The following is an 18973-nucleotide window of genomic DNA, read 5'->3' on the forward strand; positions in this document are numbered from 1 at the left end:
TTTTAAGCATAACGTATGAGCATTTAAATGATGTAAAATGTGATCTTTTGTTGCTGTATCAATAGAATATATGCATAGAGCAGAATCTGCCAAATGTTTGCCCTCTACCAAAGGTCCAGGAACATTGGAATGTGCTTGAATATGACCTGTAAAGAAAGGGCAGGTATGCTGTCGAATGACAGTGCAAATGCAAGAAAACAAAGGAGAAGCAGCAGAGGATTCAGGAAGGAATGAACAAGTTTCCAATTGAGTCACTGACAGGAACACATATTTGCTATCAGTGTATGTTAACCGCTACATCCAAAGTAGACTGCTATGGAAGTGCAACAGCAGCTAATTCAACTAGCTGTAGAGATGAAATAGGGTTTTAATAACTGTACGGTGACCATCACAAATTACTGAAGCTTGATCAATGTTGGAACCCTCTATAAATATCAAGCCAGCATTCTCTAAGGGTTCTCTTTTTACATGCTAGTCTCCCTTTAGCTATAATCTCAGCTATTGCATTATAATATGGTACAACATTCTTTTTAAGGGTAGCCTGTAAATATATCCAAAGTAAAGGGGCCTCTTGCCACAACAGAGCGGTGGATAAATAATCTGTAATCAAAATAATAAGAATTAAAGGTTGATTATAATCAATGCAAGAAACAAAGCTCTGAAATAAGGCTTGTTGTACCTTTTCCAAGGCTAGGCATGCTGCACGAGTAAGCACTCATTGGGAGGTAGGGGAACTATCTCCCTTTAGGATATCGAATAAAGGTTTAAGGTCTCCAGTTGTGAGGTGGAAATGTGGATGAAGCCAATTATTATCCCCTAGAAGTTTCTGAAAATCATTTCAAGTCTGTAAAGAATCCAATTGTAAGGTGACTTTCAGTGGAAGTATTTTTCATGGGTACAACTGGAAGCCTAGATATTGATAAGGATATTGAAGTTGCATTTTCTCAGAGGCTATGATAAGACTAAAAGCAGATAATTGCTCTTTCATTACTGTCAGACAGTGCATCACCAAAAATTCCTCGGGTCCATCTATCAACATATCATCCAGATAGTGTATAATATATAAATTGCCATATATTTCTGATGGGAGAGATCACATAATCAAGACTAATGTCTGAAAATACTAACCTATAGAACAAAAAAGGGAGAGAACAATCCAGCATGGGAAGTGGGATGCACAGCACACTCATAGAATGGTGGATGTCCTAAACAGCACTCTGGCCTCAGAATCCACCCTAAAGGCATTTGGATCTGGCTGAAAAGCCCATGAGAGTATTTCAGGTGTGGAAAGCCAAGACACTCTGGCAAAAAAAATGAGCTAAATGAAAGATCTCCGTGAGTGAGATCCCAGTGGAAAGAACAGGTCATCAAAGAAGGAGGTACATTTCTCTGAAGGGAGGAGAGAACTTCCACTTTGACTATGACCTTGTCTAAATAAGATAAGAGTCAGTGAACTCAAAAGGCTTCCATAGCCTTGGAAACTCATGATGGGAGCATAGGGAGATTACTGATGCCATAAACAAGAGTGTCAATTTGTAAAGTCAACAACAGGAAATCCAAATGGCCAACAGGCACATGAAAAAATGTTCAAGGTCATTGGCAATCAGAGAAATGCAAATCAAAACCACAATGAGGTTCCACCTCACCCCGGTTAGAATGGCTCACATTCAGAAATCTACCAACAACAGATGCTGGCGAGGATGTGGGGAAAAAGGGACACTAACCCACTGTTGGTGGGAATGCAAGCTGGTCAAGCCACTATGGAAGTCAGTCTGGAGATTCCTCAGAAACCTGAAGATAACCCTACCGTTCGACCCAGCCATCCCACTCCTTGGAATTTAATACCATATGTTCTCCCTGATCGGTGACAACTGACTGAACACCAAAAAGGAAACTTGTTGAAGTGAAAGGGACACTATGGGAAACGGTGACTTGATCAGCATAGCCCTGACTGTTAATGAACAACTTAATACATTATCCCTCTTAGTAGTTTTTTTGTCTGTTCTACTTAATATGACTGATTTAATTCTGTAATTAATACACAGTTATTCTTAAGTGTTGAAATTTAACTGAAATTTAACTGAAATATGATCCCTGTTAAACATAAGAGTAGGAATAAGAGAGGGAAGAGATATATAATTTGGGACATGCTCAAGCTGACTTGCCCCAAATGGTAGAGTTAGAAACATACCAGGGGACTCCAATTTAATCCCATCAAGGTGGCATGTACCAATGCCATCTCACTAGTCCAAGTGATCAATTTCAGTTCACAATTGATCATAATGAAAGGACTAAGAGTCAAAGGGAGCACATAAGCAAGTCTAGTACCTGCTAACACTAACCGATAGAATAAATAAAGGGGAGAGTGATCCAACATGGGAAGTGAGATACTCAGCAGACTCATAGAATGGCAGATGCCCTAAATAGCACTCTGGCCTCAGAATCAGCCCTAAAGGCATTCAGATCTGGCTGAAAAGCCCATGAGAGTATTTCAGGCATGGAAAGCCAAGACACTCTGGCAAAAGATCTCTGTGAGTGAGATCTCAGTGGAAAGAACAGGTCTTCAAAGAAGGAGGTACCTTTCTCTGAAGGGAGGAGAGAACCTCCACTTTGACTATGACCTTGTCTAAACAAGATAAGAGTCGGAGAACTCAAGGGGCTTCCATAGCCTTGGAAACTCATGACTGGAGCATAGGGAGATTACTGATGCCATAGACAGGAGTGTCAATTGGTAAAGTCAACAACAGGAGTCACTGTGCACTTACTCCTCATGTAGGATCTCTGTCCTTAATGTGCTGTGCATTGAGATTTAATGCTATAATGAGTACTCAAATAATATATTTCACTTTGTGTTTCTATGGGGGTGCAAACTGTTGAAATCTTTACTTAATGCATACTAAACTGATCCTCTGTAAAAAAAAAAAAAAGAAAAGAAAAGAAACTATCAACTCCCAACTTGACTCTCACTGGGATTAAATATGACAATAGGTCTGATCTGATTTCATCATCATTAAAAAAAATCATCTATTATTTTTCACTTTATGTTTCTGTGTGGGAGCAAACTGTTGAAATCCTTACTTAATGTATACTAAGCTGATCTTCTGTATATTAAGATAATCAAAAATGAATCTTGATGTGAATGGAAGGGGAGAGGGAGTGGGAAAGGGGAGGGTTGTGGGTGGGAGGGACGGTATGGGGGGGAAGCCATAGTAATCCATTATTCGTACTTTGGAAACGTATATTCATTAAATAAAAGTTAAAAAAAAATAGGACTATTCCAACGAGAATCAGAAGGAACTATATGTCCTGTTGTTAATTGTTCTTCCACCAATATCTGTGCAGCATTTATCTTTTCCTGCAGTAAAGGCCACCGATCCAACCCACACGCAATTATCTGATTTTTATTTTATTTTGTTTTATTTTATTTTATTTTATTTTGCATGGGGCACAGGCTGACCAGTAGCCATCAAGGGAAACCCAAGCCTCTCTGGTCATGATTGACAGTTAAAGTAACTGGAGATGTGATGCTTTGTTGTTGTTTGCCTAAACCCTTACCTGGCAAATGACCTTATTGAAGCATGTTAATGGTAACAATCTTATTTGGACTACACATTAAGGCCCCCATTTGAGTTAGAATATCATGTCTCCATAGATGAACAAGTAATGCAGCCAAAATATAGGAGCGACAGGCTCCAGTATTACCTGCTTCATCCTCCCATTGCAGCAATTTGGAACTTTGTGCTAATCTCTGACTCTGACCAATACTTTGCAATTGAGTCATGGTAATTTCCTTTGTCCAATTTGTGGGCCAGCTTGCTACTGAAATAACAGAGACATCAGCTCCAGTATCTAAAAGACCACTGAATAACTTTTTATTTAATTTTAAGAAAAATTTGGGTCAGTCCTTAGTTATGGGTTGTATGCAATAAGCATCAGAAGATCCAAAACCTTTATTTCCTCTTTTATTTAAAAAAGACTTACCAATTGAAGAGAAGGGGAGCAGAATCAGTTGAGCAATGCGTTGTGCTGGTGTTAAAGTTACATTATTGGCTTGAGCCATAATTTTTATTTCACCAGTAAAGTCAGTGTCTGTAACTCCAGGAAAAACCTGTAACCCTTTCATAGTTGTACTACTTCTGCTCAGTAGGAGACCAAAAAACCCAGTTGGTAAAGGACCAAAAATCCCAGTAGGGAGGGCTTGTGGGCTCATCTCAATGGTCAATACTGTATAGGAGATGGCACTGAGGTCCAGTCCTGCACTACCCTCTGAGGCTCTGTGGAGGGAATTGATGGATTTAGGGCATTCCGCTGAGGAACAAATGTCATGGCCCCAAAAAATTTGTTGGTTTTGTTGGGTTGGGGTCTAGGGCCAGCCCTGCTTCTAGTTTTTTGAACTTTATTCTTGTAATGAATTACCTTTTTTTTATATCAGTTTTGGAGTGACATTCATTGGCCAAATGCCTTCCTCTTTTGCACCGGGGGCAAATCCCAGGAGGAGTTTTATTTTGATCTTTAACTTTTGGAAAATTTTTTTGCACAGGTCCTTGCTGCCCCCATTTGTAGCACCCTCATTTATCAGGCATAGCCCTCCTTGTTGATTCTTTTAATGACATACCAAGCAGAGTGGCAGGTCCTGAATATCTTGTTTTTAAATTGATCCATTTTGTTAATCACTCATCAAAGAGGCTGTCACAGAACACCTCAGCCACAATAGCCAATAGATCCATATCTGCATTGTACTTATGTTTTGTAGAATTTACAGTACTGTGGGCATTACTAGGCAGTCATCACACAGCACCAGAAAGGGATCCATACTGAGAATCAAACATCAACAGTAATCATTACAGGCATGTTTAAAGTTCAGCTTGCCTGTGTGTTCCCCTGGGATGAAATAGCAGCAGCAGAGGCTTGCTCCGGCTCCCTCTTGAAGTGCCTAAAGACAAGGGTGGCTCATTGCCACGATTTTAGGTGAGCAGTGCGCCCCATCCTGGATCTTGACCAGAGAGCCGAGACACAAAGCATGCCTACCTGTTTATCAAAAACATTCCTGTATCCTCCTCCCTGGGAACTGGCCAGGCTCCCAAGGAGCAGGAGAAGGTCATCTGGCAGACAAGTTACTTGTTTATCAGAGCCAAACCTAGATACAAGCCTCTCCATCCCAAAAATCTGTCCCTACATTTGGCCCTAGAGTTGCACCAAGGTATAGGAATAATTAACACATCCTAAGAATACAATACAGGGGTCCGGCAAGATGGCGAAATAGGAAGGGAGCACACTGATAGTCTGGGGAGAGATAGTTTAATAAAAGTGGAGATACTGCAGGTTCAAGGAAGAGTGGGGGAGGAAACAGCAGAAGAAACTCTTCCGGAACGCGTGACTCACAGCGGACCTGCGTGGAGAGCGTGGGAGCCCACAGTTCGGGACATCAGCGGCAGACTCAACACACCAGTGCTGGAACGCGAGGTGAGCCGAACCTCAATAGCCCGAGACACCGGCAGGCAAGTGGAAAGAGGAGACTAGAGGGAACGACCCCCGGGGGGGGAAGTACACAAGGCTAACTGGAAGAGAGAGAGAGAGAGAGAGAGAGAGAGAGAGAGAGAAAAGGGTGACTAGTATGGACACGGGTTTCTCTCTCTCCGCTCACCTCTCAAGGGCGAGCAAGACAAAGAGCAGGTGCCATCTTGGACATACGTCATAAGCAGAGCGACCTCAGGTCTGCACCAGCCCTGAGCCTAGCAGAAAAACCTGACTCTGGGTGGGGCGAATTAACAGGAGATTAGGAGCTAGTAAATTTGTGGTGTTACTGAACTGAGACTGTGAAAAAAGAGACGGTGGGAGAGAGAACTCACGGAATTCACGTGAGCACTCTCCAGAGATGCTACAATTCCGTAACTTTGGCAACCCAATGGGAGGCTGAAGGAGAATTTGAGCCCACTCTGAGGGCCGAACAGATTCCCTGTGGGGATCTTGGGAAAGAGCTTCCGATCTCTGGCTCCTGTGGGTATATCATTTGCCTGCTAACTACCTCCAACTTCGTTCAGCTGTGCGGAATTACTTCCCTTTTGAATCAAAAAAAAAAAAAAGAAAGAGAGAGAGAGAGAGATTTACCACGCCTAACCTGGGAGTGTCACCTTTGACACACCAAACAGAGCTCTCAGGCCACACCCATCTCAGCCCTAAGGCTCCATCAAAAACAGATAGTCCACTTAATCTAGAGTCATAGTATAACAAGAAAAAGCACCACAGTGAAGAAACCAAATATCTCCAATATGCCAAATAACAAACGCAAAAACTGAGGTAATAAAAACAAGGAAGTCACCATGACGCCCTCAAATGAAAAAGACACCCCAATTCAAGATTATGAAGATGATGACATAGAAGAAATGCAAGAAGCAGATCTCAAAAAATTGATAAGAACATTAAGAAGTTCTCAAAAACAAATTCTGGAACTACACAAATCCTTAATGGACAAGATAGAAAATCTCTCTCGTGAAAATGAAATATTAAGGAGGAATCAAAATGAAACGAAACAACTAGTACAACAGGAAACTGTGATAGTGACTGAAGTGAAGAATTCAATAGATCAAATGAAAAACACAATAGAAAGCCTTACAAACAGAATGGGTGAAGCAGAAGAGAGAATATCGGACTTAGAAGACAGAGAACAGGAAAGGATACAGTCAGACCAAAGAAAAGAAGAGGAAATTAGAAATCTGAAACATATTGTCGGGAATCTTCAGGATACTATTAAAAAACCCAACATTCGGGTTCTAGGAGTTCCTGAAGGCATGGAGAGGGAGAAAGGATTAGAAGGCCTTTTTAGTGAGATATTAGCAGAAAATTTCCCAGGTTTGGAGAAGGACAGAGAAATCCTAGTACAGGAAGCCCACAGAACCCCTAATAAACACGACCAAAAGAGATCCTCACCACGACACGTGGTAATTAAACTTACCACAGTGAAACATAAAGAAAAGATCCTAAAATGTGCAAGAGAGAAACGTCAGATTACTCTCAGAGGATCTCCAATCAGACTCACAGCTGACTTCTCATCAGAAACTCTAAAAGCTAGGAGGGAATGGCGAGATATAGCCCAGGTACTAAGAGAGAACAACTGCCAGCCCAGAATATTATATCCTGCAAAGTTATCATTTGTGAATGAAGGTGAAATAAAGACTTTTCATTGCAAACAGAAATTGAAAGAATTTGTTGCCACTCGTCCAGCCCTGCAAAAGATGCTTAAAGATGTGTTACACACAGAAACACAGAAACACGGTCATCAATATGAAAGAAGGTAAAGGAAGGAAACCTCACAGCAAAAGATCACGGGGAATTAAAGGATATATTAGAACTTATCTTTGGCAAATGGCAGGGCAAAGTTACCACTTATCATTAGTCACTTTGAACGTGAATGGCCTGAACTGTCCAGTTAAAAGACACAGATTGGCTGATTGGGTTAAGGAACAAAACCCATCTATATGCTGCTTACAAGAAACACATCTTTCCAACAAAGATCCATACAGACTGAAAGTGAAAGGCTGGAAAAAGATATACCATGCCAACAGAAATGAAAAAAGAGCGGGCGTAGCCATCTTAATATCGGACAACATAAACTTTACCACAAAAACTGTTAAGAGAGACAAAGAGGGACACTATATCATGATTAAGGGATCAATTCAACAGGAAGATATAACAATTATCAATGTATATGCACCTAACTACAGGGCACCAGTTTATCTAAAAGATTTATTAACGGACTTAAAGGGAGACTTAGACCCCAATACAGTAGTACTGGGGGACTTCAATACTCCATTCTCAGAAATAGACAGATCAACAGGTCAGAAGATCAACAAGGATACAGTAGATTTAAACGACACTATAGCCCAAATGGATCTAACAGATATATACAGAACTTTCAATCCTACAGCTAAAGATTTTACATTCTTCTCAGCAGTACATGGAAGCTTCTCTAGGATCGACCACATACTAGGCCATAAAGCAAGTCTCAGCAAATTCAAAAGAATTAGAATCATACCATGCAGCTTCTCAGACCATAAAGGAATGAAGTTGGAAATTAGCAACTCAGGAATCCCTAGAGCATATGCAAACACATGGAGATTGAACAACATGCTCCTGAATGAACAATGGGTCATAGAAGACATTAAAACAGAAATCAAAAATGTTCTGGAAGTAAATGAGGATAACAGCACAACATACCAAAACTTATGGGACACAGCAAAAGCAGTGTTAAGAGGAAAGTTTATATCAATAGGTGCCTACATCAAGAAATTGGAAAGACACCAAATAGATGAGCTTTCAATTCACCTCAAGGATCTAGAAAATCTACAGCAAATCAGACCCAAATCTAGTAGGAGAAGAGAAATAATTAAAATCAGAGAAGAAATCAAAAGGATTGAATCAAGAAAAACATTACAAAAAATCAGCCAAACGAAGAGCTGGTTTTTTGAAAAAATAAACAAAATTGACACCCCATTGGCCCAACTAACTAAAAAAAGAAGAGAAAAGACCCAAATCAATAAAATCAGAGATGAAAAAGGAAATGTAACAACAGACACCACAGAAATAAAAAGAATCATCAGAAATTACTACAAGGACTTGTATGCCAGCAAACAGGGAAACCTATCAGAAATGGATAGATTCCTGGACACATGCAACCTGCCTAAATTGAACCAGGAAGACATCGAAAACCTAAACAGACCCATAACTGAGACAGAAATTGAAACAGTAATAAAGGCCCTCCCAACAAAGAAAAGCCCAGGACCAGATGGATTCACTGCTGAATTCTACCAGACGTTTAAAGAAGAACTAACTCCAATTCTTCTCAAACTATTCAGAACAATCGAAGAAGAGGGAATCCTCCCAAATTCTTTCCATGAAGCCAGCATCACCTTAATTCCTAAGCCAGAGAAAGATGCAGCACTGAAAGAGAATTACAGACCAATATCCCTGATGAATATAGATGCAAAAATCCTCAATAAAATTCTCGCCAATAGAATGCAACAACACATCAGAAAGATCATCCACCCAGACCAAGTGGGATTTATCCCTGGTATGCAGGGATGGTTTAATGTGCGCAAGACAATCAATGTGATACACCACATTAACAGACTGCAGAAGAAAAACCATATGATTATCTCAATAGATGCCGAGAAAGCATTTGATAAAATACAACACCCGTTCATGATGAAAACTCTAAGCAAACTGGGTTTGGAAGGAACATTCCTCAATACAATCAAAGCAATCTATGAAAAACCCACAGCCAACATCCTATTGAATGGGGAAAAGTTGGAAGCATTTCCACTGAGATCTGGAACCAGACAGGGATGCCCACTCTCACCACTGCTATTCAATATAGTTGTGGAGGTTCTAGCCAGAGCTATTAGGCAAGAAAAAGAAATTAAAGGGATACAAATTGGGAAGGAAGAACTCAAACTATCCCTCTTTGCAGATGACATGATTCTGTATTTAGGGGACCCAAAGAACTCTACTAAGAGACTATTGGAACTCATAGAACAGTTTGGCAAAATAGCAGGATATAAAATCAATGCACAAAAATCAACAGCCTTTGTATACACAGACAATGCCATGGCTGAGGAAGAACTTCTAAGATCAATCCCATTCACAATAGCTACAAAAACAATCAAATACCTTGGAATAAACTTAACCAAAGACGTTAAAGATCTCTACGATGAAAATTACAAAACCTTAAAGAAAGAAATAGAAGAGGATACCAAGAAATGGAAAAATCTTCCATGCTCATGGATTGGAAGAATCAATATCATCAAAATGTCCATTCTCCCAAAAGCAATTTACAGATTCAATGCAATACCAATCAAGATACCGAAGACCTTCTTCTCAGATCTGGAAAAAATGGTGCTGAAATTTATATGGAGGCACAAGAGACCTCGAATAGCTAAAGCAATCTTGTACAACAAAAACAAAGCCGGAGGCATCACAATACCAGATTTCAGGACATACTACAGGGCAGTTGTAATTAAAACAGCATGGTACTGGTACAGAAACAGATGGATAGACCAATGGAACAGAATTGAAACACGAGAAATCAACCCAAACATCTACAGCCAACTTATATTTGATCAAGGATCTAAAACTAATTCCTGGAGCAAGGACAGTCTATTCAATAAATGGTGCTGGGAAAATTGGATTTCCACGTGCAGAAGCATGAAGCAAGACCCCTACCTTACACCTTACACAAAAATCCACTCAACATGGATTAAAGACCTAAATCTACGACCTGACACCATCAAGTTACTAGAGAACATTGGAGAAACCCTTCAAGATATTGGCACAGGCAAAGAATTTCTGGAAAAGACCCGGGAGGCACAGGCAGTCAAAGCCAAAATCAACTATTGGGATTGCATCAAATTGAGAAGTTTCTGTACTGCAAAAGAAACAGTCAGGAGAGTGAGGAGACAACCGACAGAATGGGAAAAAATATTTGCAAACTATGCAACAGATAAAGGGTTAATAAACAGAATCTACAAAGATATCAAGAAACTCCACAAAAACAAAACCAACAACCCACTTAAGAGATGGGCCAAGGACCTCAATTGACATTTTTCAAAAGAGGAAATCCAAATGGCCAACAGGCACATGAAAAAATGTTCAAGGTCATTAGCAATCAGGGAAATGCAAATCAAAACCACAATGAGGTTTCACCTCACCCCGGTTAGAATGGCTCACATTCAGAAATCTACCAACAACAGATGCTGGCGAGGATGTGGGGAAAAAGGGACACTAACCCACTGTTGGTGGGAATGCAAGCTGGTCAAGCCACTATGGAAGTCAGTCTGGAGATTCCTCAGAAACCTGAAGATAACCCTACCGTTCGACCCAGCCATCCCACTCCTTGGAATTTACCCAAAGGAATTTAAATTGGCAAACAAAAAAGAGGTCTGCACCCTAATGTTTATTGCAGCTCAATTCACAATAGCTAAGACCTGGAACCAACCTAAATGCCCATCAACGATAGACTGGATAAAGAAATTATGGGATATGTACTCTTTAGAATACTATACCGCAGTAAGAAACAACGAAATCCAGTCATTTGCAACAAAATGGAGGAATCTGGAACACATCATGCTGAGTGAAATAAGCCAGTCCCAAAGGGACAAATACCATATGTTCTCCCTGATCGGTGACGACTGACTGAACACCAAGAGGGAAACCTGTTGGAGTGAGGTGGACACTATGGGAAATGGTGACTTGATCAGCATAGCCCTGACTGTTAATGAACAACTTAATACATTATCCCTCTTAGTAGTTTTTTTATCTGTTCTACTTAATATGACTGGTTTAGATCTGTAATTGATGCACAGTTATTCTTAAGTGTTGAAAATTAACTGAAATGTGATCCCTGTTGAACATGGTGGTGGGAATGGGAGAGGGAAGAGATGTATAATTTGGGACATGCTCAGGCTGACTTGCCCCAAGTGGTGGAGTTGGAAGCATACCAGGGGATTCCAATTCAATCCCATCGAGGTGGCATGTACCAATGCCATCTCAGTGTTCCAGGTGATCAGTTTCAGTTCACAGTTGGTCATGGTGAAGGGACTGGGAGTCAAAGGGAGCACATAGACAAGTCTAGTACCTGCTAAAGCTAACTGATGGAGTAAATAAAGGGGAGAGTGATCCAACATGGGAAGTGAGATACTCAGCAGACTCATAGAATGGCAGATGTCCTAAATAGCACTCTGGCCTCAGAATCAGCCCTAAAGGCATTCGGAGCTGGCTGAAAAGCTCATGAGTATTTCAGGCATGGAAAGCCAAGACACTCTGGCAAAAGATCTCTGCGAGTGAGATCCCAGTGGAAAGAACAGGTCATCAAAGAAGGAGGTACCTTTCTCTGAAGGGAGGAGAGAACCTCCACTTTGACTATTACCTTGTCTAAACAAGATAAGAATCGGAGAACTCAGAGGGCTTCCATAGCCTTGGAAACTCATGACTGGAGCATAGGGAGATTACTGATGCCATAGACAGGAGTGTCAATTGGTAAAGTCAACAACAGGAGTCACTGTGCACTTACTCCTCATGTAGGATCTCTATCCTTAATGTGCTGTACATCGAGATTTAATGCTATAACGAGTACTCAAGCAATATATTTCACTTTGTGTTTCTATGGGGGTGCAAACTGTTGAAATCCTTACTTAATGCATACTAAACTGATCCTCTGTAAAAAAAAAAAAAGAAATTATCAATTCCCAACTTGACTCTCACTGGGATTAAACATGACAATAGGTCTGCTCTGATTTCATCATCATTTAAAAAAAATCATCTATTATTTTTCACTTTATGTTTCTGTGTGGGAGCAAACTGTTGAAATCCATACTTAATGTATACTAAGCTGATCTTCTGTATATTAAGATAATCGAAAATGAATCTTGATGTGAATGGAAGGGGAGAGGGAGTGGGAAAGGGGAGGGTTGTGGGTGGGAGGGACGGTATGGGGGGGAAGCCATTGTAATCCATAAGTCGTACTTTGGAAAATTATATGCATTAAATAAAAGTTAAAAAAAAATTAAAGAAAAAGAGTAAAAAAAAAAAGAATACAATACAAATTTCTCATACAAGTATACATTCAGCAACCAAACACAATAATATTCAATGTGTTTTAAGGATAAATTGAAACATATCTGAGGGGGAATTAGCCTCTTATTATCTGTAATTGTTATATTTTTGCAGGTTTGTGGAATCTTAACTATTTGTGGCATATTTTGATTTACATTTTTTTGTGAAGCAAACCAAGCATAATCTGTCCAAGCATTCCTATCGATAATAGGGATAGAGTTAATACATAATACAAAAACAGAATGGGTAGTCTGGACACTTTGTCACCACAATTCCTCTTTTCACATAGTAATATTAACTTCACAACAGGTAACATTTACTTCAAATGAAATATTTAAATGCAGGGTGAGGGCTGTCCAGTGTACGCTGATCTATATTTTTTACTCCCAGTGTTTCTTATCCACAACACCCTCTTCAGCTAACCAAGGACTAATTTTTTCAACAGCACTGATAAATCGCTCTACAGTTTGTTTCTTTAACCCTATTCTCTACATCTGCAATAAAGCTTTCACAGCCTTTGTCACAGCTTGCTTTGCTTCTTTAAATGCACATTTAAATCTTTTCCAAGCAAATCCCAATGTTGTTCATTCACGACTCCTTCTGCGAACCAAGGACTGACTATTCCTATAGCATTAATGAACTGTTCTATGGCTCACCTTTTTAAACCCTTGCTCCTCGTGCCTTGAGTGAGGCTTTTAGCCCTTCTACAAACATTTCTTGCTTAGTGAGTGTTTGTCCCATAATTGTGTCGCTCTTTTTACCTTTGTGGCCTGTGTCATGGATGGGTCAGGACACAGTGGCCACCATGCAGGTCTTCCCTCGCCTTCTTCGGGACTGTATCACAGACAATTGTCCATGGTGGCGGTTATGAGACAAGGCGGTGACCTAAATGAAATGGCCAGCTCTTCCAGTGACCTTCAGCTCAATTCCCATTCCGCGAGCCCCATGTTGGGCGCCACTTGCCCTGGCACACAGGGTAATCAACTAGGACACGAGGAGGGCAGACCTGAATGGAGAGACAAACCAGATATGAGAAGGGAGACCAAGACAATATACTGATCAAGGTCTCACTTTATTGGAGAAGGAGGTAGCTTATATAGTACAAGGCAAGGATTTTAACATTTGAGGGTAAGCAGGGGTCATCTTACAAGCTAGTACAAAAAATAATTTCAAAGGAATCAGTATCAATTTGACAAAGGGAGTTACAGCGAGGTCTTACAGCTACCAGACGTGCTTATCAAGGTGCAAGAAAGAGAGCACCCAGATGGCCAAACGCTAACCCTATCAGTGAGCTGTACAAGTGGAATTTTCTAGTGAATCCTTAAGGGAACACAGTTGAAGATTACTCTAAACAAAGGCCTCTACAGGGAAACCAGCACAGTGGCTCCCAACAGTTTACCATGGCTGTTTCCACCATCCTGGCCAAAATTATCACTGTGCTTCTGGCCTTCAAAGTCACTGCCCCAGGGAGAAGGATGAGACACTGGCTGATATCAGGGGTACCTAACTTCATTATTCCCATCTGCTCTCTGATCCAATTGGCTCTCTGTGCCATCTGGCTTGGGACTTCTCCTCCTTTTATTGACACAGATGCACACTCTGAGCATGGCCACACCATCCTGGTGTGCAAGAAGGGCTGAGTCACTGCTTTCTACTGTGTCCTGGGCTACCTGGGCTCCTTGGCCCTGCTGAGCTTCACTGTGGCTTTCCTAGCTACGAATCTGCCTGACACCTTCAATGAAGCCAAGTTCCTGATGTTCAGCATGCTGGTGTTTTGCAGTGTCTGGGTGACCTTCCTGCCTGTCTACTACAGCACCAAGGGGAAGGTCATGGTGGCCATGGAGGTTTCTCCATCTTGGCCTCTGGTGCAGGGTTCCTGGGCTGCATCTTTGTCCCCAAGTGCTACATTATTCTTTTTAGACCTGAGAAGAATGCTTTGAAAGGATTAAGGGATAGGATAGCTTCCAAGGAAACAGATGTTCTCAGTTGTAACTCTTAAGGCAATCTCAGTTTTAATGGTTAGAAGCTAAGATGGAAAAACTGATTTTGCACAACTACCAATCTGTTTATGTTACTGTGGATTTCATGGTACTGAATGTTGTGTACAAATTAAATATTGGACTCTGTGGATTTAGGTGACCTTTCATTTTGCATGGTGTTTTCAAGGGGCATCCACATTATTGCAAGCATCTACATTTTTCATGACAAACTGATAAACCCTTTCTGTAATTTTTTTGAGTTTTGTGTCTCCAATTAACTGTAGACTGATTTGTGTGCCATTTCCAATTTTGGCTGTTTGGATACAAGCACTGATATGGAAGAGATTTTTGCATATTTTCTAATTTTTGAGTGTACTCTCAGGTGTGGAATGTTTTGGTCATAAATTAATTTTGTGTTGAATTTGCTAAGGAAATGACAACTGCCTTCCATACCATATGTGCTGTTACTTTCTAGCACATTTAAAGATTCCAAATTCCCTGTGTTATCTACATCACTTGGAAAATTTTTCTCTGTACCAATGTAGTGGATGTGAGGTGGAGGCTCCTTCTGGTGTAGAATAGTTTCTCCATACTTATTGCTGATTAGGATCCTTTGTAATGCCCTCTGGTCATATATTTAACTGTGCAGAAATGTCCATTGTATCCTATTCCTATTGTTCATGAATTACTTGTATTTTGTTGTAACTTCTGCCTTAAAATTTTTTTTGTTGTTTGTAAGTTACTCAATGTGTTTATATTTCAAATTTTAGTTCAGGTATACAAGTTTCATGAATTTCATATATACAGATTAGGAATGTAGTGATACTTCCCACCTAATCCTCCCTCCTGTCAACAATCTTATGCTTCTTCCCCTCCCTCTCCTATTCCCATTCTTTGTTTTTGCAAAGAACCCTTTTCTAGTTTACTTTGTACCCATGAGATTAACCCTACCATATGTAAAGTGTTCTACAATGGTAGGAAGAAACCAACAGTATCCCTCAAAAATAGAGACAAAGGCTATAAACAATCATGGATCCCCAGTTGTCAATTTCACTCCAATACAATACTTTTTAGGAACTTGTTATGACAGATAGGAGAACGCATATAGTACATGTCTTTTCTGATACTGGCTTATTTCTCTAAGTATCATGGTTTCCAGTTGTATCAATGTTATTGCAAAAGACAGTATTCCTTTTTTTTACTGCTGATCAATATTCTTAGAGTATAAACCATGGTTTCTTTATCCAGTCATCAGTTGATGGGTATCTGGGTTGATTCCATACTTAGCTATTTTGAATTGAGCTTCAATGAACATGGGGGTACAGATGACCCCTTTTCATGCTGATTTCATTTCATTTGGGTAAATTCCTAGGAGTCAGTTGACTGGGTCATATGGCAGATCTATTTTCTTTCACAGACATTTCTGTACTGTATTCCACAGTGCTGCATCATTTGACATTCCCACCAACTGTGGATTAGGGTACCTTTTTCCCAAGTGCTCTCCAGCAGAAATTGTAAAGTGTGTGCACTCAAGGTGGAAACTTAACATACTGCACCACTGCCCAGCTCCAATTTCCATTATTCTCAAAGATAAGTGGTGAAGCACCAAATCATGCAGATTCCAACTACCTTTTGAGAGCCTTTTCCCTAACTGAGGCATCTTAAATTAAATGTCCCCATCATCTCCAGCAGAGTCATCAGTTCCTCATACAATTACTTCTTTCTCCCCAAACCCTCCAACAGTGTCTTCAGCAGCTATAGCCTGAGAAGCACTTGGGTGGGAGGTATCATAACTTTATGTGGCTGTCTCAGAACATAGCAACACTTCCTGAGTCATACTCAGTTGTGTATGAATAGCCATTAGCATGTGTGTGTTCTAATATCCAAGTCATTTGGTATCTGAGTCCTTGAGTTTCAAAACAATTTTGTTGTGTATGTATGTGTGTTTGTAAAGCCAAGATCACTGGCACTGAAATTCTACATTTTTGCATGCAAAAACTAAGTCCTGAGTTAATGTGCCAATAATATATCTGATTATAATTTCTATCAATCATAGTTAGATCATATGTTTATGTATTATCTGAATAGTATATTCTATGCTGACTTACTTTGCATGAGTTGTCTGTTTTATTATAGGCTTGTTTATTTCATTAAGAAGGAAACACATGGGCATTCATTTTTAAATTCAATGTGAAATTGGCCAGTTATCATTTATTGTTCAGTAGTATCCTTATGCAAATGAATCTAAGTGTTTATAAAGAGAAAAGGAAACCAACTACAAGCCCATTGCTCACAGGCAGCTCCTATCTAAATAGTCTTTCAGACTTCCTGTACACATGCATGTTTATTTCTGCACAGCCATCTGATGTTCCCATGGAGATCCTTTCCATTATACTTGGATGTTTCAGTTGACCCAGTCTTGATTTGGAGCTGTCTACTGCTCTTATGCCCATGTCTCCCTTCCTTTCAGTCAGGGTCAATACCACCCTCAGGCACTAGAGGGTGCCTGAGGCAGAGTATGGATTTGACCTTGCCTGCAAGACTGCAGTAAATGCACCTGAAGGGGTAGGGGATGGTTTTAAGGGCTCCTTCTTGTGGAACCTCTCAGGTCAGCTCCTCAAGAGCGACACCTGAAATTTGCAGAGATCCACACATCTGCCACAATGAATGCCCCCAAATTGATCTTCAGCCAAAGTCTGGAGCCTCAGCTCTGTGCACACAGTTTTCTCATCAGAAGACAGAGGCAGGAATCCTGTGGTAAGTAGGAGACTCTGCCCAATTCTACTTCCTTGTGTTTTTAGATTTCCCTTCTTCATTTAACACAAATCAAGGTCTTTCAAAGAGTATGATTTGGATTATTTCCCTAAATTTGCTAGATGAGAAAACCCCAGGAAGAAAGAAATGGATTGCAAACAGTTGAATGTTTTTGCAGACAAAACAATAGACAAAGGCTAAGAACCATCCTAAAAGGAAAAGATTTATGTGTATTTCACTATGCATCTGGGGCAACTTAATGTGGGAATCCCAGATAAACTCTGAGACATGAGATGAAAATGAAATCACTCAACATGGGATTATTCCATGACCAGGAGAAACTCTCATGGTTCTTTTTTTTTTTTTAATTTTTTCACGGGCAGAGTGGACCGTGAGAGAGAGATAAACAGAGAGAAAGATCTTCCTTTTGCCATTGTTTTAGCCTCTAATAGCCTCTGCAGCCAGCATGCTGCAGCCGGCGTATCAAGCTGATCCAAAGCCAGGAGCCAGGTGCTTCTCCTGGTCTCCCATGGGGGTGCAGGGGCCAAGCACTTGGGCCATCCTCCACTGCACTCCTGGGCAAAGCAGAGAGTAGGACTGGAAGAGGGGCAACCGGGACATAATCCGGCACCCAGACCAGGACTAGAACCCGGTGTGCCGGCACTGCAAGGCAGAAGATTAGCCTATTGAACCACGGTACCAGCCTCTCATGGTTCCTAAGTGGAGGAAAAGATTGTGATAAGGACACAGGTAAATCGCAAGTGAAAGGTCATGCAAGAAGCACCTTATAAAGTAATCTCATTAGACACGTGAAGGAAAAATATACGTTTGTTGATGACAGCAGAATAAAAGAATATTAAATTTATAATAACTGCTTGAGCCACTAAATCCCCAACTGTTAGATTTCCCAGTGTCAGAATCTCTTCTTACCACTGATGACCTGTTTGAAGAGATAAAGGATGGAATGATATAGCGTATCCACTTGCAAACTCCCATAAAGCCTCTTTGGCACTCATCATATGCAGCTTTATTGAGAAGAAGAGGAGGAGGAAATGAAAGGGACAGAGAGCAATTAGAGGAAAACTGGAAGAATGACAAAGAAGAGAAGAGAAAGACTAAATACAGATCAGAAAATATATTTTTGCTTAGAATGGCAATTTTCCACTTATCTCACCCTGAAAGCAACATAGATAATAAAGAGATACTTGAAAAGTCAAGTTTACAATTTGTCATGTTGGAAACATATAAAATCCTATGCCCAACAATTGAAAGATACCTCTTCTGGTCAGAACATATGAGGGTGTATAAGCTGTCAACATGAAATCGACTGTTCATCATGACTGAATACTCAGGACACTTGAAACACAAAGGGCACCTGTGTTCTAACCTTGGGGAAGTTTTGTGTCAGTGGCTGTAGAAATGCATGATGTGTTTCTTGACCTGCAAGTCAATCTGCATGCACGTCTGGAGTTAAGATTCAGAGAATAAGACCTATTTGGAGTTAGAACTGCTACCAATAGTCATTATTTATATGAATATACTTTTCAGATTTCCATAGAAAACTAGATGGCAGCCATTCAGCTTCACTAGGTGCAGTGCCTTTTGATCTACAGTACTTGAAGTCCCCCCAGTGA

The 18973-nt window shown here is 40.4% G+C and overlaps 2 protein-coding genes across 2 annotated transcripts in view; one reads left to right on the forward strand and one right to left on the reverse strand.

Moving 5' to 3' along the window:
• LOC149121442 (vomeronasal type-2 receptor 116-like) overlaps positions 1–14023 on the reverse strand; it is a 38671-nt gene extending 24648 nt beyond the window's left edge. Inside the window, exon 1 of the mRNA XM_089316334.1 lies at positions 14006–14023. Coding sequence (XP_089172460.1) covers positions 14006–14023 — 18 coding nt within the window. The remainder of the gene's footprint in view (positions 1–14005) is intronic.
• A 614-nt stretch (positions 14024–14637) lies between these two features.
• LOC138843184 (vomeronasal type-2 receptor 116-like) overlaps positions 14638–18973 on the forward strand; it is a 67943-nt gene continuing 63607 nt past the window's right edge. The window contains exon 1 of the mRNA XM_089316335.1: positions 14638–14694. Within this exon, the coding sequence (XP_089172461.1) occupies positions 14638–14694 (57 nt within the window). The remainder of the gene's footprint in view (positions 14695–18973) is intronic.

Source organism: Oryctolagus cuniculus, chromosome 16 (assembly GCF_051225735.1).
Source record: "Oryctolagus cuniculus isolate XC-2025 breed Fujian yellow rabbit chromosome 16, ASM5122573v1, whole genome shotgun sequence".
Lineage (NCBI taxonomy): Eukaryota > Metazoa > Chordata > Mammalia > Lagomorpha > Leporidae > Oryctolagus > Oryctolagus cuniculus.